General features: G+C 47.6%; 1 protein-coding gene across 1 annotated transcript; it reads left to right on the forward strand.

Moving 5' to 3' along the window:
- Positions 1 to 3,117: 3,117 nt before the first annotated feature.
- Positions 3,118 to 15,405, forward strand: POLR3GL (RNA polymerase III subunit GL). The gene is made up of 8 exons (XM_075281152.1): positions 3,118 to 3,184; positions 4,998 to 5,158; positions 6,740 to 6,869; positions 9,306 to 9,374; positions 10,899 to 10,955; positions 11,239 to 11,312; positions 13,937 to 14,047; positions 14,474 to 15,405. The coding sequence occupies exons 2-8, from the start codon at positions 5,039 to 5,041 to the stop codon at positions 14,558 to 14,560; spliced, it is 648 nt and encodes a 215-aa protein (XP_075137253.1). The 5' UTR covers positions 3,118 to 3,184; positions 4,998 to 5,038; the 3' UTR covers positions 14,561 to 15,405.
- Positions 15,406 to 25,354: the final 9,949 nt, after the last annotated feature.

The raw sequence follows: 25,354 nt of genomic DNA on the forward strand, positions 1-25,354 counted from the left end.
AAAAGAACAGCACAACTGGAAGAGGCTAACCAGCTATTGCTGTCGATCTGAATCCCCTTTTAATTAAAATGAAACTGCTTCTCAAATTGAATTACTGCGCTGTGTGTACAGCGGCCTTCTTTACTGTAATTGCCTTTTTCATGTGGTTAAGCTGCTTACCTCTATTCATGTCTCCAGTGTGAGTGACGGCCGGAGGGGGCAGATCCTGATCTTGGTGACACTGCGGAACAGGACTCAGGTCAGACCTGGTCGGTGTGCTTATCATCCGGCCAAAAATGAAAGGTTTTACGATATGGTTTTCAAATTTTTGATATTACCCCCATTCACAGGAGATATCACTGGGTAATAGGTAGGGTCCCACCACTCAAGAACTGGGTCTCTTGTACCCCATGGAACGTCTGATTGCAAATGCGCAGCCGCTCATTCACTACTATGGGACTGCAGTAGATAACCAATTACTGTCCAAGCCAGTGGCGTAACTACCGGGGTAGCGGCTGCCATAGGCCCCGGGACATTAGGTGCCCTGCGAAAGCCGCTACCGCTGCGTTTTTTTTCTTAATAGGCCGTAATAGGAGTTACTCTATTACCCTATTTACTTACCGATCCTGGAAGGGACCAGGATCGGTAAGTGACGCCGCAGGTCTCACAAACACTATTATTATACTCATATAATATAAGTATAATGATCGGAGGCTCAGGAGAGATAAGGAAACATAAAAAACACTGTTACTTACTAGAGATGAGCGAACACTATTCGGAACAGCCGTTCCGAATAGCACGCTCACATAGAAATGAATGGAAGCGGCCGGCACGCAGGCTTTGCCAGCGGCCGGTCACTTAACCCCCCTCGTACCGGCTACATCCATTAATTTCTACAGGAGCTTGTTATTCGAAAGGGCTGTTTCGAATAGTGTTCGCTCATCTCTATTACTTACTTCTCCCAGCTCCAGACAGGCTTCGGGCCTACTTCTGTGACGTCCCGGATGTCACATGACTGGGGTCTGCGTCCCGGGTCATGTGACGTCCCGGACGTCATTGAAGTTGGCCGACACCACCGAGGAGTGCAGCAGAGCCAGGGAGAGGTAAGTAACAGTGTTTTTTATGTTAGTATTCCCCCTGGGTCTCCGATTATTATACTCTGGCGTCTGAAAAAACCCCAGAGTATAATAATTGTTCATGGGTGTCCACAGTGGGGCATAATACTGTGTGCAGGGGCCACTATGGGGCATAATACTGTGTGCAGGGGCCACTACGGGACATAATACTGTGTGCAGGGGTCACTATGGGGCATAATACTGTGTGCAGGGGCCACTATGGGGCATAATACTGTGTGCAGGGGCCACTATGGGGCATAATACTGTGTGAGGGGCCACTATGGGGCATAATAGTGCACACAGGAATGCGGGGGTTCGGTCGGTCGAGGTCTTTGGCTGCGGTCGGGGGGGGGGGGGGGGCATGTCAAAAGTTTGCCACGGGGCCCTGCCCTTCCTAGTTACGCCACTGGTCCAAGCCTATCTTCACCAGTTCTACAGAGAATGAATGGAATATCAGGCTGCATGCTCCATTCAAATGGGAGAACTGGTCCCCCATTCTCTGATCAGTCGAAGTCCTAATAGTCAGGCCCCCACCATTTAGCAAGTTACCCTTTATCTTTGGGGCATAACTTTAATATAGCTCTTGTAAATTGACTTTGGAGAACCTTGCATGACTGGTTAAGCCACAATGGGTCTTGAATACAAATTCGAACAAAGGCAACACCTGCATGGAGTTTGTATGTTCTCCCCATGTTTGTGTGGGATTCCTCCAAGTATTCTGTTTCCCTCCGAGACTCCAAAGACATACTGATAGGGAACCTGGAATTTAGATCCTGACAGTGGTTAATAAGAGTGCTGTAGGATATGTTGGCGCTATAAATTAATAAAATGCAACTCTGTGGCTAAAATGATCACTGATTTCCTTGCTATGCAGTATACAGGGAGGGGGACTGACACAGACACAGTCGTATCTATGGCTCCTGGACCTGAACGCGACTGCACCCTCCCGAGTTGGACACTGTGCAGACCTCCCTGCAGGGACAGGCTGGTAATATACCAAATCTCCCACATTGTCTGAAAGCAGAACGTCCCATAGTCCGCCCGTAACATCATTAGCTATAGTGTCAGCCACTATGCCCACAGTCCTGGTGGTGTTCTAGGGTAGCATCAAAGCGGCGCCCTGGATTCGGGATATATAGGAGGTATGAGGATCCATACGGCAAGTTCTGTAGACCCTAAAAGAGAAGTGTGACCCCCTCCCCCATGATAATCTCCCGGGATTTCTATACTGTTTTCTATACTTTAGCCTAGCCCTAGATCATGGGGACGGCAGCTGTGGAACAACATACACCGTAGTGCTGCACAAAGCATGTGGCTATTTCAGTTCCTAAATCAGTGCTTGTCCCACAAACAAGGTGCACTCCCCATCTATACAGTATAAGGGATGTGTGATACCTGAAGGTCCGACCACTGGGACCCCCACCCATCACAAAATCAATGACGACCACCATATGAATGCACCAGTCACATATGAACGTGAACCCACCATACAAATGTGACCCCCATATAAATGTGTCAGCCACAAGCCCCCCTCCCCCTCATATACATATGGTGGGCTTCTGTAGATGGCATACGTATGCATCAGTGACAGACACCCCCTCCCCATATATATATGCATCAGCCATAGGATACCCTCATAATATGTATACATCCATCACTGAATCCCCCCATGTGTATGCATATAGACACCCCCTCCCCATATATATGCATCAGCCATAGAAAAGTACTAAAAACAGAAGCCCCCGTCATATACCATGCCCCCACTATTAGCTATATATAGCTCTATCCCAGTGTGCCCCGCATACATAATGAGCCCTGTCACCTGCCCCAGCGTCCCCACACTACTCCCTCTCATGTACGTGCAGCACAATGCCCGAGGCCCCCTCCCCTATTATATAGATCCGCCGTCACGCTCCCCTGGACCTCTGCTTATCCGCCTTGCCCCGCCCACATGATTGCTCGTTGGCTCTTCAGTACGTGATTGGCGGGCAATTAAACCAATAGTTATACGCAGAGGGGGAAAGGCACGGTGACGTCATCGGCTGGCGACCAACACCTTGCGTTCCACGTGTGGATGAGAATGCTGTAAGGTAAATATAAAGTGATCACAGCTCGGGAGCGTTATAGTCAGTGTGTGGAGGAGAGATGGCGGTGACCATTACTAGTCCAGGCTATATATCTGTATTATAGTCATCTATGTATACAGTATCCTAGCAGTGGCCCCCAGCAATAGCAAAAAGATGTGCTCCATATAGCTGATACATAGAAGTGTTGTCATGTTCCCTCCATGTATATAGGATATAGCTGCTATGTGGAAGTGTTGTCATGTTCCCTCCATATATGTATATAGGATATAGCTGATACATAGAAGTGTTGTCATGTTCCCTCCATATATGTATATAGGATATAGCTGCTACGTAGAAGTGTTGTCATATTCCCTCCATGTATGTATATAGGATATAGCTGATACATAGAAGTGTTGTCATATTCCCTCCATGTATGTATATAGGATATAGCTGATACATAGAAGTGTTGTCATATTCCCTCCATGTATGTATATAGGATATAGCTGATACATAGAAGTGTTGTCATATTCCCTCCATGTATGTATATAGGATATAGCTGATACATAGAAGTGTTGTCATATTCCCTCCATGTATGTATATAGGATATAGCTGATACATAGAAGTGTTGTCATATTCCCTCCATGTATATAGGATATAGCTGATACGTAGAAGTGTTGTCATGTTCCCTCCATATATGTATATAGGATATAGCTGATACATAGAAGTGTTGTCATGTTCCCTCCATATATGTATATAGGATATAGCTGCTACGTAGAAGTGTTGTCATATTCCCTCCATGTATGTATATAGGATATAGCTGATACATAGAAGTGTTGTCATATTCCCTCCATGTATATAGGATATAGCTGATACGTAGAAGTGTTGTCATGTTCCCTCCATATATGTATATAGGATATAGCTGATACATAGAAGTGTTGTCATGTTCCCTCCATATATGTATATAGGATATAGCTGCTACGTAGAAGTGTTGTCATATTCCCTCCATGTATGTATATAGGATATAGCTGATACATAGAAGTGTTGTCATATTCCCTCCATGTATATAGGATATAGCTGATACGTAGAAGTGTTGTCATGTTCCCTCCATATATGTATATAGGATATAGCTGATACATAGAAGTGTTGTCATGTTCCCTCCATATATGTATATAGGATATAGCTGCTACGTAGAAGTGTTGTCATATTCCCTCCATGTATGTATATAGGATATAGCTGATACATAGAAGTGTTGTCATATTCCCTCCATGTATATAGGATATAGCTGATACGTAGAAGTGTTGTCATGTTCCCTCCATATATGTATATAGGATATAGATGCTACGTAGAAGTGTTGTCATATTCCCTCCATGTATGTATATAGGATATAGCTGCTACGTAGAAGTGTTGTCATGTTCCCTCCATATATATAGGATATAGCTGCTATGTAGAAGTGTTGTCATATTCCCTCCATGTATGTATATAGGATATAGCTGCTACGTAGAAGTGTTGTCATATTCCCTCCATGTATGTATATAGGATATAGCTGATACATAGAAGTGTTGTCATGTTCCCTCCATATATGTATATAGGATATAGCTGCTACGTAGAAGTGTTGTCATGTTCCCTCCATGTATATAGGATATAGCTGCTATGTAGAAGTGTTGTCATATTCCCTCCATGTATGTATATAGGATATAGCTGCTACGTAGAAGTGTTGTCATGTTCCCCTGCAGGTATGGATAGAGACTATAGCTGCTGCCTGGAAGTGTTGTCATGTTCCCCTGTAATGCTGCTCTGTATACATCTGCCACCTTATATCTCTTTGTCTCTTACACAGGTTGGATTTTTTTATGATTTTACCCCGGAGGAGCTGAGAAGATGGCAGGCCGGGGGCGAGGTGCGGGCCGGGGGCAGATGACATTTAATGTGCAGGCTATTGGTATCGGACGGGGCGAAACACTGCCCCCACCCACCCTGCAGCCTCCCCCTCTGTTTCCTGTAAGTAGGGAAGCCATCATCTTCCTGGACACGTCTGCTTCAGTATTAACAATCCCGGGGCATCTTTTCTTAGAGCTTTGTGTTATGATGTTCCTCTGTTATCCCTCCTGGAAATGTAGGAATATATTCAACAGTAGGGGATTACTGTCCTTGTCATATAGGTTTGTCTCTACACAATCTGGCCCTGGTTGGGTAGTTTCAGAGTGGTCCGTGGACCCCCATTTCCCACAGTTTTCTATTGATCCATTAATTTCCAGGAGGAATAACCAGAGGGATGGCACAGAGTTCTAAATAAAGATGCTCCTGGACTATTATTACATGAAAAATACAAGTATTTACTAAAAGAACATGTGGACATCATAGAGGGCGCCCTTCATGGTTATGATCAGATTGGGCATGCAAAAACACTAAGGCCAAGAATATCTGGTGGGAGTCCAACGATACCCCCCATCCCCATATGATCATCTATCCAGAGCCATTTCCATATTCTACACTAAACAGAGCCGCAAGTAGATGGCGCCTACCCTGTATAGTGGTCAAACGCTGGTACTGCAGCTTAGCTCTTACCAGTTGAGCTGCAGTACCAATGCCCTGCCACTATACAGGGCAGGGAACTGGCTCCTGTATAGTACAAGGACTAGACTCCTCTCCGAACAGCTGATTCATACTCCCCTGTACCCCGCCGATCAGATATTTATGGCCTATCCTAAGGATCATGGCCTAGGTCATAATTTGAAGAGTATAGAAATATTATCTACACAGGGTAGGGGGTTAAATTTTTTATAAAAAGTGCTATTGATCCTGGCGCCCTTTGCAAGGACAAGGACTTCTTGGTCCACCAATTTGGCAGTGATTTCAGTGGATATCCCTGTGGCCACTGCAGTCTGTCCCTTATCAGTAGTGGTTGTAAGGATGGTGTTATCTATAGAGGTGTTATCTTCTATTGTAATCCTGTCCATGATTTAAATGAGACGACTTCTGCAAAAAAAAAAAAAAAAACCCTACAGAAGTGTCAGCTTATTTGGTTTAGTGGCCAGAGTGAAAATTGCACAATATAGTTTTTTGTTTTTTTCATTCGTTTTTAAATATAGATGGAAAATTTAAAATTAAATAAAATAATCAAAAACCCTTAGAAAAGTTGGTTCAAAAACATGCATTGTGACATTCCATGTATACGTAGCTATGGGGGTGATGCGGGTTTCTTACCCCTGGGTGTCTACTCCATATTTAAAGGGGTTTTGTAGGACTTGCATATTGATTCATTGACAACTGTGACCCTTGCCGATCAGCTGTTTGAAGAGGCGTGGCTTTTCCATGTGGCGATGATGTCACATTTATTGGTCACATGGTACAGTCCTATTGAAGTAAATGGGACTAAGCTGCAATACCAAATTCAGCCACTATGTAATGTACAGCGCCCTGCTTGGTATTCAGTTTGATGTGAATTCACATTGGTCCATAGATGTCCAATAGGAAGGGGTCTGTAATAAAGGGGTCATCACGGGGGTCCCCCATAGGCGTCCTAGCGTCTACACATCATCCGTACATCTTGCCTATGTATATATTGTCTTCCTATACTAGGCCTTAGACTTCAAGCCGGTGCCCCTACAGACTGGAGAGGAGATAGAATACATGCTGGCCCTAAAACAGGAGCTGAGAGGAGCCATGAAGAGCCTGCCCTATAACATCAAACCCGCAGCACCCAAAAAAGGTACCCGTACCATCGTACATCTAATGGCGTCCTCTATATCCCAATGGGGATCCATTCACTGACAGCAAGCAGAGATCCTAACCATGGCGAGAAACTTAGTGTTCCCATGGGATCTCCCATTCTGTCCATCTGGTAATCCGTCACAATATATATATATATATATATATATATATATATATATATAATTTAATTTAATATATATGCACACAGAGAGAGAGTAAAAATAAATAAAACTGCACAATCCCTTTAATAATCTCTGCGCCAGCACAGCGCCCCCCCCTTACTGGTTTCCATTAGTGCGGAGATTTATCAATTTTATAAAGACATGGAGCAGTTGCCCGTACTAACCAATCAGATATGTCCTATCTTTGTCCATTTCGTTTTTAAAGGGATTCTACCATTAAAATCAAATTTTTTTTCTCAATCACACGTAGGAATAGCCTTAAGAAAGGCTATTCTTCTTCTACCTTTAGATGTCTTCTCCGCGCCGCCGTTCAGTAGAAATCCCGGTTTCCGTCGGTATGCAAATGAGTTATCTCGCAGCACTGGGGGCGTCCCCAATGCTGCAAGAGAACTCTCCAACGCCGCCTCCGTCTTTTTCAAGAACGGGCTCTCCCTGTGTCTTCTTCTGGCACTGGCGGTCAAACTTCTAGGCCTCGCTTACTGTGTAAGCGGCCATTTTTCTTGTGGCCACTTCTGCCCTAGGCCTAGAAGTTTGACGCGTGAAGACGACATTCCTGAAGAAGATGGAGAGTTCTCTCACAGCATTGGGGACGCCCCCAGTGCTGTTTGAGCGCTGAGGACCGCCCCCAGTGCTGCGAGAGAACTCATTTGCATACCGACGAAAACCGGCATTTCTACTGAACAGCGGTGCGGAGAAGACATCTAAAGGTAGGAGAAGAATAGCCTTTCTTAAGGCTATTCTGACGTGGTAGGCAGAAAAAATTAGATTTTTTATGGTAGAACCCCTTTAATATTTGTAAAACAGAGTATTGTCCGAGGGGGTTGGGTAAAAAAAAAAAAAAATGAATGAAATTCATCCAGTTTTTTAAGAGCGCCTTAAAGGGGTTTTCCAGGATAGCGGCCTAAGGATTCGGACTCAGGACGTTACATCTGACAAAAGAGAACAGCGGAGCAACAGGACCGTACCAAGTTGGGAGGCATTGGTGGAAGGGGGTGTATGTTTGTTTGTTTAAAAAAAAAAAAAAAATCACCTTCTCCGGCTTAATTTAAAAACTAATTTTTATCCTGGACAACCCCTTTAAAAATCCACGCAAAATTTGCCATCAAAAACGACCAATGGACACAAAATGGATGCCACACTGCTGTCAAAGGGGCCGTGAAGGACTTCGAAAACATGGCTGCTTTCTTCTTCTCGGGAGGTGACCTCACTTTTGTTGATCACATGACCTTGCTGCTAGTCAGTCCCATTCGTTTTAATGGGACGGTGATGCGGCATTGCCATATGACCGACAGACATGATGTCACATCCTGAGAAGAAGAAAGCCGCCATATTGTTGAAGTCCTGCCTAACCCCTTTAAAAATTGTCCAATTCATTAAAAATCGACATCCTTATGTGACTATGGCCTTCGTCTATGTTCTCCTGGCAGTGTCCATTTCTAGGCCATAAAAAACGGTCTATTTTTTGCGTCCGTTCCGTTTTTCTGTTTTTGACGGCCAAATGTCTTCCGTTTTTTTTTCATTTTATGGACTCTTGAATTTTGTTTTGTTTTTTGTTTTTATTTTTTAAACAATACAAAATGGACCCCATTGATTTGTGTTTGTAAAAACGAACGACTATAGAACGCGTCCGTTTTTTTTGGTTTTGTTTTTTTTCTAACTGTTTTATCTGTCTGTCAAAAAAACGGATGCGCGAATTCGCTCACTCACGTTCAATGATTTAAAAAAACAGATGTGATGGACGGGGGAGAATAAAAAAAAATAAAATATCCATCACATGCCCAATTTTCATTATTTGTCCGATTTGGAAACTGCATCACTCGCGTGTGTGAACATCCCCCTTCTATGTGCCGGATTCTTAGATTTTTCTGGATGATTAGAGCCATGTTTGCGTTCCCGTAGATATTCGTTCCCCCCATAGCGGGCGATCAGTCTCCAGCTGACACATCTCACCAGTGCCCGACAGCAGAGACTCATTAGCGGGCGGCCATCGTGCCATCTGCCAGTGCAGGGTGAACGCGTTTGTCACCTAGTGCGGTAATGAGGGCAGCGTCCGCGTAGAGCTTTATAAATAAAGACGGCTCGTGTTTGTATGGCACGCTGCACCAGCGACTACCCGGAGGCTGCGGCTCGGTCACTTCGGATTGGTCGGCGGCTGCTTCTCTCACTGTCTACGTTTCTCTATTGATTTTGCCTGTCGGTGACGCACGCAGCGCTGCCTCTATTTTTATCCTCTTCTTCTTTCTCCTGCTCAGATGTGGAGCGATACTCTGATAAATATCAGACGTCTGGACCTGTTGACAATGCCATCGACTGGCACCCCGGTAAGATCTCGCCGCTCCATTGTGTTCAGTACTGGAAAGATCTAAAGGCTCGCCCGTCCACACGTATAATAGGTCAGGGCTATTACGAAAGTAATAACCGCCGCCCGGCGATATCATTGTGGTGATAGAGAGATGATCGGTGTGTTATATCTACTCCGTGTAGGGCACGGCGCTCGGGATCTGGGATTTAAAGGGGAACTCCTAGGAAAACGCGCGTATGGCATGTTTGTTTATTAGTCGTAATGGTCCGAGTGCCAGGACGCCAGACGATTCTGAAAATGGCGGTGTATTTGTAATCCATTATAGTGTTATGACTAGGGCTGTCCAGAGGGCCCCCATAAATAGGACCACTAGATAGTTCCCATAATCTGGGGGGCACTCCATCTTATATACAGTGCCATCTAGAGGACCCCTATAAATAGTGCCACTAGAGTGTTCCCCTAAATGGCTCCATCTGGCGGGCTCTCCATCTTATATACAGTGCCATCTAGGGGACCCCCATAAATAGTGCTGCTAGAGTGTTCCCATAAATGGCTCCATCTGGCGGGCTCTCCAGCCTATGTACAGTGCCATCCAGAGGACCCCCATAAATAGTGCCACTAGAGTGTTCCCATAAAAGGTCCCCCCCTACAAAAGTTCCCATAAAAAGTTACCACTGCTCAGTCAGAGGGCTCCACCTCTATGAAGAACACCACCTGGAGGTACTCCCACCCATGAATGGCGCCATCTGGGGGGTCTCTGTCCCTCATGATCTGTGCCTTCTGGGGGGCTCGGCACCATCCAGATGACTTCTGGATGGTGCCAAGCCCCCCGAGATTCTCTAGAGTTTCACCATCCACTCATCCCCCCATACACACACCATCCAGAGAGCCCCCACCTCATGAACGGCAGGATCCTCTAGGGCAGGGGTAGGGAACGTACGGCTCTCCAGCTGTTGCAAAACTATAACTCCCAGCATGCATACTTGCTCTGCTGTTCTTGGAACTCCCATGGAAGTGAGTGGAGCATGCTGGGAGTTGTAGTTTCACAGCAGCTGGAGAGTCGAAGGTTCCCTATCCCTGCTCTAGGGTTTTACCATCCACCTCTCGGTGATCCCCAGAATGGCGCCATATGGAGGGTTTCCTCCTATCTAGAGAGTTCCCTCCTAGCCATTCAAGGGGCTGTCCCCTCCTGAATGGCGTCATCTAGGGGTGCCCCTTCCTCATGATTGGTGATATCCCCCAGGGTTTCACCATCCATCCCAACCTCTACATGAACAGCGCCAGCTAGAGGACTAGAATGGCATGATCTAGAGTGCTCCATCTCATAAATGGCACCATTCAGAGGACTAAACTACGTCCCCCAAATGGCGCTATTCAAAGGGCTGCCCAAAGGATTTCGCCAATCACATTTACCCCCCCCCATGAATAATAATACTCTACAATGAGATCCCCCAATAAATGGCTCCAACCAGGTGCCCCCAGGGATAGCGTCAGTGTCCCCCATAGGACTGTTTTATTCATGTCGTGTCCATTGCTTTTCTAGATTGGACTCTTTTACCTCGAGAGCTGAAGATCAAAGTGAGAAAGATCCAGAAAGAGAGTAAGTGATAAACTTTCGGCTACTATGTATGGCTACTTGTCTGTCTGTCTGTGGGGCACCCACTTTTACCGTCGTCCCCACTGGGTTTCCAGATTCTGAATCTTGTCTAGAATCCAGAAATGGCTGATAACAGAGAATTAGAATTAATTACACAGTAATGAGAAGTGTCCATAACGAGCAATAACCCATAAGTGGCTTTTAACCATTTGAGTGTAGTGGCCTCTAGTGGCCTGTCTTGGTACGACCGTTTGTTCTCTTCATTCCTTCCTTGCTTCTTCTGCAGAGTCCGCCATTATTCTTCCCAAACACAAGCAGAGGGTCCCGCTGGATAAGGAGGAGATCATTAAGAAGTTGGAGGTAGGTCGACTGAAATCCAGATTATAGGATGGACCTAAAATCCCTCAGAGGAGGATAGAGACTTAAAAATGGGTAACCGGAAACGCCACATCCGCCACATTTGTTGTGGCGCTCCAGAAGGTGAACCAGCCTCCAGGGATCCTTGTGGGAAATCTCTGATCTGTAAGGATCCGACACTTGGGACCCCCACAGAGACGAAACCATTAAGGGGGAACTATGGCCTCTTGACTCAATACCAAGATCAGCGCCGCACATTGCTTAGTGGTTGTGCTTGGTATTGCAGCTCAGTCCCATTCACTTGGATGGGTCTGAGCTGCAAACAGAATAGATGTTATGTTACTAGCCTGTTAACTGGAAGCAGCTGATCTGCGGGGGGTCTCACGTGTTGGACCCCCATAGATCAGATATTAACAAGCTATCCTAAGGATGGTAAGGCCTGTAAACAAAGGAGCAGCACAGAGTATTTCAGATCTTGTTGGAGGCAGTGACCTCTAGAGAATTAGGTTAATATGGGGGGGCAATAGAGATGGGTTTTAGGACCTTGATAGATAGTGGTAGGGGCCCGGGGTGTAACTAGAAGCTCCTGGGCCCCAATGCAAAATCTGGAAGGAGCAAGGTATCCCAGCAGCACAGAGTATTTCAGGAGAAGAGCTGGGCCTATCTGCAGCACAGAGTATTTCAGGATGTCTTTGTGTGTACAGATCTTGTTGGAGACACCCAGAGGGGAGGAGTATATAAATAAGTGTTGGGATCAAAGGTATTAGCAGCACAGAGTATTTCAGGAAAGCAATGTGATGCGGCTTCTTTATGCGTAGTCTTATTCTTTTAGAAAGGACCGATCTGCATTTTCGCAGAAGCGGCGTGAAGTGGGATGTCACACACGGGCAGCGCTCCAGCAGCACAGAGTATTTCAGGAAAGGAGTGATGTTTATATTTAGAGAGCACAGAACCGACAGGCACATATGAATGAAACAAGTAGGTTATCTCAGCAGTGCAGAGTATTTCAGGAGAGCCTTGCCTGCAGGATTAGTAATGGTGCAGATTCGGTTGTCACTTCCCAGCATGCCCCTGTCACGTCAGTGTAGAGTAAAGGCGCGTACGTCGCCCCCTCTCTGTGAGATTTACACACAGACCCTAAACTGCTGCGTGGGAATAATGACGCGGGAATTAGCAGCGTTTTAGCTGTCAGGTTCTCCTCAGACGTCTCCCCCTCCCCGCAGCCATGACGGCTGGATCACTAGACTAGTCAGCGTTACCTCAGACAATATATCTACAGCATCGGCAGCCATGACGGCTGGATCACCAGACTAGTCAGCGTTACCTCAGACAATATATCTATAGGCCTGGCAGCCATGACGGCTGGATCACTAGACTAGTCAGCGTTACCTCAGACAATATATCTATAGGCCTGGCAGCCATGACGGCTGGATCACCAGACTAGTCAGCGTTACCTCAGACAATATATCTACATCATCGGCAGCCATGACGGCTGGATCACCAGACTAGTCAGCGTTACCTCAGACAATATATCTACATCATCGGCAGCCATGACGGCTGGATCACTAGACTAGTCAGCGTTACCTCAGACAATACATCTACATAATCGGCAGCCATGACGGCTGGATCACCAGACTAGTCAGCGTTACCTCAGACAATATATCTACATCATCGGCAGCCATGACGGCTGGATCACCAGACTAGTCAGCGTTACCTCAGACAATACATCTACATAATCGGCAGCCATGACGGCTGGATCACCAGACTAGTCAGCGTTACCTCAGACAATATATCTACATCATCGGCAGCCATGACGGCTGGATCACCAGACTAGTCAGCGTTACTTCAGACAATATATCTACATCATCGGCAGCCATGACGGCTGGATCACCAGACTAGTCAGCATTACCTCAGACAATACATCTACATAATCGGCAGCCATGACGGCTGGATCACCAGACTAGTCAGCGTTACTTCAGACAATATATCTACAGCATCGGCAGCCATGACGGCTGGATCACCAGACTAGTCAGCATTACCTCAGACAATACATCTACATAATCGGCAGCCATGACGGCTGGATCACCAGACTAGTCAGCGTTACCTCAGACAATACATCTACATCATCGGCAGCCATGACGGCTGGATCACTAGACTAGTCACGTCAGCATTACATGCGTACATGTGGTGGTGATGGTAAGAACAGGGCAGTATATAACGGGGGGACAATTTTAAGAGGTCAGATGGAAGTAGCAGGGTATATCAGCAGCACAGAGTATTTCAGGAGAGAAGTGTTGTGATCTATCCATTATTGTGACCAGAAATCACAAAATTTGCCATCATGTCCTTGATATAAAATGTACTGACATCTAATAGGGCCGCCATTGCAGTCTTCGCAGTGGTTGTCACTCAGCTTTCCTAGACCCCTGAACAGGATACATCCCCCGCCTTCACATATCGCTACACATTTAGACTGATTTTTCCATGCCGAAGCCTAGGAAAGTTGGGTGACGTCCCTTGCTGGGGCTGCGTTACTGGCTACTGTGGTCTTCACCCAGCTTTCCTAGACATAGCGGCTGAGAGTTGTAGTCCCAGTTCAGTGCTTAAGATTGCTTTGTGTCTTCCAGAACCTCGAGAAGAAAGAGGAGGAGGTGAGCTCCGAGGAGGAGGAAGAGAAGAAGGACGAGGAAGAAGAGAAAGAAGAAGAGGAAGAGTATGATGAAGAGGAGCACGAGGAGGTAAGACGACTCTTCTGACCTACCGCAGATTGCAACAAGGAGGGTCCTTATACAAGTCCCAGTAGGGAGTACGTTAGTCCTTACAATACATACCTCAGCTGCTGCAGAACCTCTCTTAAAGGGATTGTGCCGTAAGAGACCGATAGGTGTCAGATCACTGGGCGCCCCCACAAGTCTGATATTGAGGACACTATCCTAAGGTTCGGTCATCAGGATTACCCCTATTTCAGTGTGGTAGGTAGTGTTTGAGGTTCATGCTTTCTCATAATACAGCTCCAGCTGCTGCAGAACATCTTGTCTTTTTGGGACTCATTAAATGACATCACTAGTCCCGTTCACACGGCGCAGTTTGCTACGGGGGTTATCTATACCCCACAGTCCCTACATTGGATCCCCCGCTATTAACCCTTTCATCTGTCCTTCCAGGAGACCGATTACATCATGTCTTATTTCGACAACGGTGAAGATTTCGGAGGGGACAGCGATGACAATATGGATGAAGCGACGTACTGAAGCCCCTCCCCCACCTTCTCTGTCACGGACTCCGGAGTTCCTCCACAAATCGGGACAATTTTAAGGGATTTTTACATCATTTTATACACAAGTTTTAGCTTTTTATTCTATTTTACAAGTCGTTTCCACAGGAGGACTGAGAAATTCTTCGATTATTTTATGACTATTTAACGCCTCCAGAGACAACCTGACAACCTATAGGGCTGCCATGAAAACATCCATAGGGGTTGTCATCCAGCTTTCCTTGACACCTGAATGACTAATTGGCTATATAGTGATACATTCCATGGTTCTGTATAAATAAGCAGATTTAATGTTCAGGACTCTGGGAAAGTTGAGTGGCATCCACTGTTGGAGCTATACTGGCTGCTTTACTGTTTTTCACCCAGCTTTCCTAGAAATAGCTAGGAAAGTATTATTAAAGCAGGCCCTATATCCACTTTAAATTTTCACTTGCTGCCCTACTTACCAAGCACAGCGCCCCACATTGTATTGTGGCTGTGCATGGTATTGCGGTTCATCCCATTTATTTGAATGTGAATGACGGACGTGATGTCACTGGTCTGAGAAGAGGAGATCAGTGTCATCCTCCTAGAGGTTCCTAAACGAAGACCTTTACAATCCCCAAAAATGTAGGCGCTCGGACCCTACGTTCACGAAAAAAAGCCAAAAGAGGTTAAAAAAGTAAAAATTGTGGAATTGTAAGCCCATTGATAATAAATAAATCTCAGGTTGTCTGCTCTTAAATTTCCAAGTCCTGTTACATTATGTTTATATCCTATTGGCCAGCAGGTGGCGCACTACTCAATAGTTCAATAGTACATCCTGGCATAAAGGGACTGTGTCACCAAAATGGCCTATTTTTAGACCAAATTTCTATTTTAAACGTTTTTTTTAGGAATATTTTCATTTTCCACGTTACTATTAAAAAAAAAAAAAAAATCCTGCAATTTTCACTCTGACTACTAAACCTGATACTAGAATGACACTTACCAATTCTGTAGTTTTCTTTGCAGAAGTCATCTCATTTACATCATGGACAGGATTTCAATAGTAGATAACACCTTTATAGATAACACCACCATCCCATCATTATAACCACGACTTATCTCCTCCCCCTCCCTACATTGAGCATGTGTAGAAAGCTCTCCCATAGACCTCAGTGAGTCGGCGCCAGACTATTGCTGCCTATGGCCATGACTGGGCTGTAAAGCAGATCACTAAATGCTGTTCACAGGGCAGAGAAGAAGCTCAGACTAGACCCGTGACTAGTGCAGGCTATGAAGGAAACTTCTGACACTGGCATAACCAAATAAAATATTAAAATTGCGCTATTCTTTATTTGAAATGTTATATAATATGGTCCAGCAGGTGGCGCCCTACTCCGTGGGACTACACAGGTTATAGTATAGGGCCTTCTTCTGCCATATAGGCAAGCACAGCGCGTTCTCTTCTTGCCCACGTAGCACGGGTTAGTCCTATATGGTGACCGTGTATAGCTGGTACCCTATGTGACGGTCATCGTTGGCAGACGTACCGAAATTTGATGGATGGCAATGTTATAGAGACTGTAACAGTAAGTGCTGTAATGCTCTGTATGTCCACTAGGTGTTGCTGTTCTCTAGACAGAAATCTCGGCGTTTCGAGGAATCCTCTGGAGTTCAGTTTTATTTTATAGGAAACTATATTGAAGCCATGACCCATCTGCATGTGACCCCGGCGTCCTCTTTACCATGGGTTTAGCCAAGGTGCCATGTTTTATCTTAAAGATACTGGATCAGGGGTCAAGGACCCATGGCACTCCGGCTGTTGTGAAACTACAACTCCCAGCAAACCCTGATAGCTGTAGATTCACTCTGGCGGTAGACTTCAGTAGCAGAGAGGAGTGGCCTTATCCTTAGCTATACTAGGGGTGACATTATCTGATGGCGTCCCCCTCACCAGCATTGGACTGTCCAAAGTCGGTATACCATTCTCCTTTTCATCAATTTTATTTAGGGCAATGTCCCCCTCCAGCTACCCCACAGTATAATGTCCCCTCCAGCTGCCCCACAGTATAATGTCCCCCTCCAGCTACCCCACAGTATAATGTCCCCTCCAGCTGTCCCACAGTATAATGTCCCCTCCAGCTGCCCCACAGTATAATGTCCCCCTCCAGCTACCCCACAGTATAATGTCCCCTCCAGCTACCCCACAGTATAATGTCCCCTCCAGCTGTCCCACGGTATAATGTCCCCTCCAGCTACCCCACGGTATAATGTCCCCTCTAGCTACCCCACGGTATAATGTCCCCTCCAGCTACCCCACGGTAGAATGTCCTCCTCCAGTTGTCCGCACAGTATAATGTCCCCTTCCAGCTACCCCACAGTATAATGTCCCCCTCCAGTTGCCCGCACAGTATAATGTCGCCCTCCAGTTGCCCGCACAGTATAATGTCCCCCTCCAGCTACCTCACAGTATAATGTCACCCTCCAGTTGCTCGCACAGTATAATGTCCCCCTCCAGTTGTCCGCACAGTATAATGTCCCCCTCCAGCTGCCCCCACAGTATAATGTCCCCCTCCAGCTGTCCCACAGTATAATGTCCCCTCCAGCTGCCCCCACAGTATAATGTCCCCATCCAGCTGCCCCCACAGAATAATGTCCCCTCCAGTTGCTCGCACAGTATAATGTCCCCCTCCAGCTACCCCACAGTATAATGTCCCCCTCCAGCTGTCCCACAGTATAATGTCCCCTCCAGCTGCCCCCACAGTATAATGTCCCCATCCAGCTACCCCACAGTATAATGTCCCCTCCAGTTGCTCGCACAGTATAATGTCCCCCTCCAGCTACCCCACAGTATAATGTCCCCCTCCAGCTGTCCCACAGTATAATGTCCCCTCCAGCTGCCCCCACAGTATAATGTCCCCATCCAGCTACCCCACAGTATAATGTCCCCTCCAGCTGCCCCCACAGTATAATGTCCCCTCCAGTTGCTCGCACAGTATAATGTCCCCCTCCAGCTACCCCACAGTATAATGTCCCCCTCCAGCTACCCCACAGTATAATGTCCCCCTCCAGCTACCCCACAGTATAATGTCCCCTCCAGCTACCCCCACAGTATAATGTCCCCCTCCAGCTACCCCACAGTATAATGTCCCCCTCCAGCTACCCCACAGTATAATGTCTCCCTCCAGCTACCCCACAGTATAATGTCCCCCTCCAGCTACCCCACAGTATAATGTCCCCCTCCAGCTACCCCACAGTATAATGTCCCCTCCAGCTACCCCCACAGTATAATGTCCCCCTCCAGCTACCCCACAGTATAATGTCCCCTCCAGCTACCCCCTCAGTATAATGTCCTCTCCAGCTAACCCACAGTATAATGTCCCCCTCCAGCTACCCCACAGTATAATATCCCCCTCCAGCTACCCCACAGTATAATGTCCCCTCCAGTTGCTCGCACAGTATAATGTGCCCCTCCAGCTGCCCCACAGTATAATGTCCCCTCCAGCTACCCCCACAGTATAATGTCCCCCTCCAGCTACCCCACAGTATAATGTCCCCCTCCAGCTACCCCACAGTATAATGTCCCCCTCCAGCTACCCCACAGTATAATGTCCCCCTCCAGCTACCCTACAGTATAATGTCCCCCTCCAGCTGCCCCACAGTATAATGTCCCCCTCCAGCTGTCCCACAGTATAATGTCCCCCTCCAGCTACCCCACAGTATAATTTCCCCCTCCAGCTGCCCCACAGTATAATGTCCCGCTCCAGCTGTCCCACAGTATAATGTCCTCCTCCAGTTGCCCGCACAGTATAATGTCCCCCTCCAGTTGCCCGCACAGTATAATGTCCCCCTCCAGTTGCCCCCACAGTATAATGTCCCCTCCAGTTGCCAGCACAGTATAATGTCCCCCTCCAGCTACCCCACAGTATAATGTCCCCTCCAGCTACCCCCACAGTATAAAATCCCCCTCCAGCTACCCCACAGTATAATGTCCTCCTCCAGTTGCCCGCACTGTATAATGTCCCCCTCCAGCTGCCCCACAGTATAATTTCCCCCTCCAGCTGCCCCACAGTATAATGTCCCCCTCCAGCTACCCCACAGTATAATGTCCCCCTCCAGCTACCCCACAGTATAATGTCCCCCTCCAGCTACCCCACAGTATAATGTCCCCTCCAGCTGCCCGCACAGTATAATGTCCCCTTCCAGCTGCCCCCACAGTATAATGTCCCCCTCTAGCTACCCCACAGTATAATGTCCCCCTTCAGCTGCCCCCACAGTATAATGTCCCCCTCCAGCTACCCCACAGTATAATGTCCCCCTTCAGCTGCCCCCACAGTATAATGTCCCCCTCCAGTTGCCCCCACAGTATAATGTCCCCCTCCAGCTACCCCACAGTATAATGTCCCATCCAGCTACCCCACAGTATAATGTCCCCTCCAGCTACCCCACAGTATAATGTCCCCCTCCAGCTACCCCGCAGTATAATGTCCCCCTCCAGCTACCCCACAGTATAATGTCCTCCTCCAGTTGTCCGCACAGTATAATGTCGCCCTCCAGTTGCCCGAACAGTATAATGTCCCCCTCCAGCTACCCCACAGTATAATGTCCTCCTCCAGTTGTCCGCACAGTATAATGTCCCCTTCCAGCTACCCCACAGTATAATGTCCCCCTCCAGTTGCCCGCACAGTATAATGTCGCCCTCCAGTTGCCCGCACAGTATAATGTCCCCCTCCAGCTACCTCACAGTATAATGTCACCCTCCAGTTGCTCGCACAGTATAATGTCCCCCTCCAGTTGTCCGCACAGTATAATGTCCCCCTCCAGCTGCCCCCACAGTATAATGTCCCCCTCCAGCTGTCCCACAGTATAATGTCCCCTCCAGCTGCCCCCACAGTATAATGTCCCCATCCAGCTGCCCCCACAGAATAATGTCCCCTCCAGTTGCTCGCACAGTATAATGTCCCCCTCCAGCTACCCCACAGTATAATGTCCCCCTCCAGCTGTCCCACAGTATAATGTCCCCTCCAGCTGCCCCCACAGTATAATGTCCCCATCCAGCTACCCCACAGTATAATGTCCCCTCCAGTTGCTCGCACAGTATAATGTCCCCCTCCAGCTACCCCACAGTATAATGTCCCCCTCCAGCTGTCCCACAGTATAATGTCCCCTCCAGCTGCCCCCACAGTATAATGTCCCCATCCAGCTACCCCACAGTATAATGTCCCCTCCAGCTGCCCCCACAGTATAATGTCCCCTCCAGTTGCTCGCACAGTATAATGTCCCCCTCCAGCTACCCCACAGTATAATGTCCCCCTCCAGCTGTCCCACAGTATAATGTCCCCTCCAGCTACCCCACAGTATAATGTCCCATCCAGCTACCCCACAGTATAATGTCCCCCTCCTGCTGCCCCACAGTATAATGTCCCCTCCAGCTACCCCACAGTATAATGTACTGCTCCATCTGTACCACAGTCGGGTGGATTGGTGAGTGGCACAGATTTTTTTTTTTTTTAAAGTAGCCCCATGTTATATTTGGGGTCAGTGCAAGTAGCTCCTCCATGTAAGTTATTCCAGTGTAAAGTAATTTACAGAGATGGAGAGGCAGCAGTCCTATGTAAGTTACCATGTCAGCCTGAAACTGTATCTTACACAGGACTGCTGCATCTCACTCCATGGAAAGCAGACATTTCTGTTAATCAGGGCTCCCTGCTCTATATGTACAGGCAGCAGTCCTATGTAAGTACAGTTATAGTTAGTGGGGTCAGGGTGGCCATTAAACTGTAGGTGAAGCAGCCGCCATCATAATCACAGTCTACTGACTCCTCAATCTATAGGCCCTCAGGATTTGGACAAACTGCAAAGGGGCCCGGGGCAAGTGTAATATATATGCAGTATATATAAAAAAAACCACATTCCCTGGTGCTCTGGTGACCGGTGCCGCAGCCCAGTCAGCAGCCTCAGCAGTCACCTAATTGGCCTCAATGGTGCTGCCTGAGGATGGAGAGGAGCTGCCTCCTACACAGTCCATCTTTTAACAGTAGTAAGTAGTACATGGGCGTGCAGGCTGTGTGTGAGTAAAAAGAGTGACCTGGGGGCACAGGCTGTGTGTGAGCAAGAGGGGTACATGGGCATGCAGACTGTGTGTGAGCAAAGAGGGTGACCTGGGGGTGAAGGCTGTGTGTGAGAAAGAAGGGGGAATTGGGGGAAGTTCCCCCCTCCCGATCACCCCACTTGCTTATACACACCCTGTAGCCCATGTACCCCTCTTGTCAAAATTCCGCCACGGGGCCCCGCCATTCCTAGTTATGCCACTGCTCACACAATATAATGCCCCCTCTACACACTATAATGCCTTATGTTCCAAAAATTTGACTTTAAATTTTTGGGGGTTTTCCACCCAAGAACCTTTATTTTCCTCTGTGGTTTCTTCAGACCCCACAGTATAATGATTGGGCTCCAGGGGTGGTTATTAAACATAAAATACCTGATTTTTGGCTTTTTCATCATTATTTTGGGGTTGGGGGGGGGGGCTGTACATCCCCTCTGGCTCCATTGGACGCTATCACCTGCATGCTATACACTTTATTCTTTGAGAGGACCCCCCCATATACAACCACTCAAAGAGGTCTCACTGTATAGAGATACGATTCCAGATTTCGCACACATATTACGCAAGTCCTCTCCGTCTACCAAATTTCTAAAATGGCGAGAATTTTTAAAAATTTCCACATTCTTTCTAGTGATGGATATTATGATATGACTACAACTATGGCACAATATCTGGCGGTGATGTGCGGACAGACAATGACCACGTCACTCCTGTGCCAGGACAAAGATGCCGCTATTTTTAGGAGAAGCGTCTTCCATAACATGGGGTGGACGGGGAGACGTCTCTGGCCCAGGGTTCAGGGTTTCTAGGAATTACACGGCTCAGATCCTTAGGCCGCTCCTTCATCTGACCACAATGCGAGTTTACTCAGGTAAACTATACGGCTGAGGGAACGTCTTGTACTTCGCGCTGGAGAATAACAAACATGTTATTGATACGGTTGCGCTCACAATGAATGGAGTACAGGGCCGCGGGATGTGCCAAGAAAGGGGCTGGCAGGAGGCCAGAGAGTAGCTAATGTACGGCGGCCTGGGCCGGCCTACTGTCAGCTCACCAGATGTACAGAAAAAGCAGAAGATATACATTAATAATTCATCAGACAAGGCTGTGGACTATATATAGGCAAGTCCCCCGTGTATAGAGAGCTGTGATGGCTGCCTATATAGTGGTGTATGGAGAAATCCTTCAAGGAGATACCAAATATGGTTGTCCTTAAAAGGGGGCTGCAGACTATACTGCCAGACTGCTGTCATAGGGGGCGCTACAGGATACATAACCAAACTGCTGTTATAGGGGGCGTTATAGACTACACATCAGACTGCTGTTATAAGGGGCGCTATAGACTACTCATCAGACTGCTGTTATAGGGGGCGCTATAGACTACACATCAGACTGCTGTTATAGGGGGCGCTCCAGACTACACATCAGACTGCTGTTATAGGGGGCGCTATAGACTACACATCAGACTGCTGTTATAGGGGGCGCTATAGACTACACATCAGACTGCTGTTATAGGGGGCACTCCAGACTACACATCAGACTGCTGTTAAAGGGAGCGCTCCAGACTACACATCAGACTGCTGTTAAAGGGAGCGCTCCAGACTACACATCAGACTGCTGTTATAGGGGGCACTCCAGACTACACATCAGACTGCTGTTATAGGGAGCGCTCCAGACTACACATCAGACTGCTGTTATAGGGGGCACTCCAGACTACACATCAGACTGCTGTTATAGGGAGCGCTCCAGACTACACATCAGACTGCTGTTATAGGGGGCGCTACAGACAACACAGCCAGATTATTATTACATGGGGCTGTTTGTTAGTGCCCCACAAACCTGATCACTGGATTCCTATTGCTACAGTTCTGTTCTCGATGTGTATGCAGTCACGTATGTGCTTAAAGGGTGGCTCCAGATTATACTGCCAGACTACTGTTATAGGGGGCGCTATAGGCTACCCATCAGACTGCTGTTATAGGGGGCGCTATAGGCTACACATCAGACTGCTGTTATAGGGGGCGCTATAGGCTCTTACAGATTCCCATACATATATGGATCCCTATTTCTACAGTTCTGCTCTGGATGTGTATGCAGTCACGTATGTGCTGCCTGATATGAGCCTCATGTTCTAGCGTGTGCTCGGCCCTCTACAAATATGCAGTGACACAACACATGCTCTCTAAGGCTCGCAGCTATGCAGACATGTTTACATGTGAAATAGGAACTCGGAGAGGAGGAATTCTTTCTAGGAACTCGATTGATAACATGTCATGGAAGATTGGAGTTAACGTTACAAGGACGAGAGAGACAAGCATGCAAGTTATAATAATATCATAGGTAAAGGGCATTTTGTAGCATTTACCCTACTGTATACTACAGATTCCCCTACTTATATGGAGCTTGTCCTCACTGTGTCTGATAGTGGGGTGCCTCCCTCTATGGTTTCCATATGTCCTGGGCATATTCTTAGTGGGCAACCCCTTAAAGGTCAAAATGTTTGATGTCTTTAAGGGGTTAATATTCACGGCACCATTAAATATCAGGGGCATGTGCGCCAGGTCTATTGCACTGTGCCTGGGCGATCCCTTTTGGTTTTATTCAGGACAAAATGTCAGACAAGAGAAAGCCCCACTACCAGCAAGAGGCTACTACCATGAATGTTAGATCTGCGGGGGTCCGACAGCCGGGACCTCCGCAGATTACATCGAAGTCTATGGAGCGGCACTGTCGTACCTATACTAGTATAATTTTGTACTCCAAATGAACAGCGCAGCTCCGCCGCAGGACAGGTGATCTGCGGGGGTCCAGGGGTATCGGACCCCTACAGATCTAATATTGATGGCCCCTACTGAGGATGGGCCTTCAATCTTAGAAACTGGATAACCCCTTATAAAAGGCTGTCACAAGAGGCCTGGAGGGCATTGTGGCCCCTGTTAGGGTCCTGTGGTTGAGGCCTGGAATAAGGGCCATTGTGGCTTTCGTAGGGATAATACAGTATGTTACTGTCATCATGGAGGGTATTTGGTGTGAAAGCAAAGGGGTAAGGGCAACAAATTTTCATTCATAGCTGGAAGAAGTCTTCATGGCGGCCTGGGCCAGATGGGAAACACTAAGAAAGTGACTATAGTCAGCAGTGGCGGATCCAGGGTTTGCGGGGCCCTTGGCAATTGACTTTGGTGGGGCTCTTACTTACCGGGGGGGGGGGGGGGGTTGGGGGGTCTTGCGCTTCTAACCTGTACCTCCCAACTTTTGAAGACTAGAAAGAGGGAATAAAATGTGCGGCACGTGCAGCGCGCCGCGGCAAATTTGACTCCGCCCAATTTTATGTTGACTCCGCCCACTCATTCATTTTTCATGTTCTCCAACACAGTATAATCCTCCTACAGTCACCCGTAAATTATATGTCCCCCCTCCATCTCTCCCCCAGTTTCATATACACCCTTCATCTGCCCCTAGTTTTATGTCCCCCCTCCATCTCTGTCCCCAGTTTCATGCCATTCTCCCTCCTTCATCTGCCCACAGTTTCATGTCCCCCCATCTCTTCCCCAGTGCCATGCCGTTCTCCCCCCCTTCATCTGCCCCAGTGTCATGCCGTTCTCCCTCCTTCATCTTCCCCAGTGTCATGCCGTTCTCCCCCTTCATCTGCCCCAGTGTCATGCCGTTTTCTCCCCTTCATCTGCCCCAGTGTCATGCCGTTCTCCCCCTTCATCTGCCCCAGTGCCATGCCGTTCTCCCCCCCTTCATCTGCCCCAGTGTTATGCCGTTCTCCCCCCCCCCTTCATCTGCCCCAGTGTCATGCCGTTCTCCCCCCTTCATCTGCCCCAGTGTCATGCCGTTCTCCCCCCCTTCATCAAATGCAGGAGAGCAGCGTTAAAGCAGGAGCTGAGCTACGGACGCCGATGAGTTGAAATCGGGACATGCCGACCGGGACCATTTTGTTAGGCCCCGGCCGCGCCGTGGGGCCCCACTGGGCGCGGGGCCCCGGGCGGTTGCCCAGCTCGCTTGGCCCTGGATCCGCCCCTGATAGTCAGAGATGTTTCCTACAGGCCATTGGCTGTCTGCCAAACACCACGCCAACATGGAGATCAGTGGGGGTACGGTGATACTGAAGTTTACTATGTGGTCATTATAATTGTATCGGCACGTCGGTAGGATTTCGGCATGGACATACCTTGACCATGGTTTGGCTGCAAGACTATTGTGCTGTTTCGTTCCTGACTCCACCTGATCAGTTATTTGCCCGTTTTGTATATGGCGGTAATACTTGGCCCTGTTATGACTGTATTATTTATTTCTAAAGACATACTATACATAGTTATAATGGAGTTAAGTCAGACATGTATACCTTCGATCCTTCCCTCAATGTCCTTGCATTACTTCCCCTTCCCAACCCCTTTAAGGCCGACTTCACACGGGTACGTTAAGGCCATGAGATATGGACCGGATGTCTACCGTGATTCCTAGACCGTACCCTGAGCTGGTTGGCATCTCACAAACCGAACATACCCAAGTGAACCCAACTGGGAGCCTAAGGGGCCCGAGGTGTTTTAACATGTAATATCCCCTACTATCATGTGAGCCACAATGTACATGTATGATATTAGTAAGACTGGAATTATACTTTTGCAATGTATGTGCCTTTTATCATCAATCTGTAGAGGTGTGGATCATATAGCGCACAGTTACTGATGATCG

The sequence above is a fragment of the Leptodactylus fuscus genome, chromosome 7, assembly GCF_031893055.1.
Source record: "Leptodactylus fuscus isolate aLepFus1 chromosome 7, aLepFus1.hap2, whole genome shotgun sequence".
Lineage (NCBI taxonomy): Eukaryota > Metazoa > Chordata > Amphibia > Anura > Leptodactylidae > Leptodactylus > Leptodactylus fuscus.

Coding starts and splice junctions, on each gene's coding strand:
- POLR3GL (XM_075281152.1), top strand. CDS start 5,039: ATGGCAGGCCGGGGGCGAGGTGCGGGCCGGGGGCAGATGACATTTAAT. Junction 6,870..9,305: donor ACCCGCAGCACCCAAAAAAG/GTACCCGTACCA, acceptor TCTCCTGCTCAG/ATGTGGAGCGATACTCTGAT. Junction 10,956..11,238: donor GAGAAAGATCCAGAAAGAGA/GTAAGTGATAAA, acceptor CTTCTTCTGCAG/AGTCCGCCATTATTCTTCCC.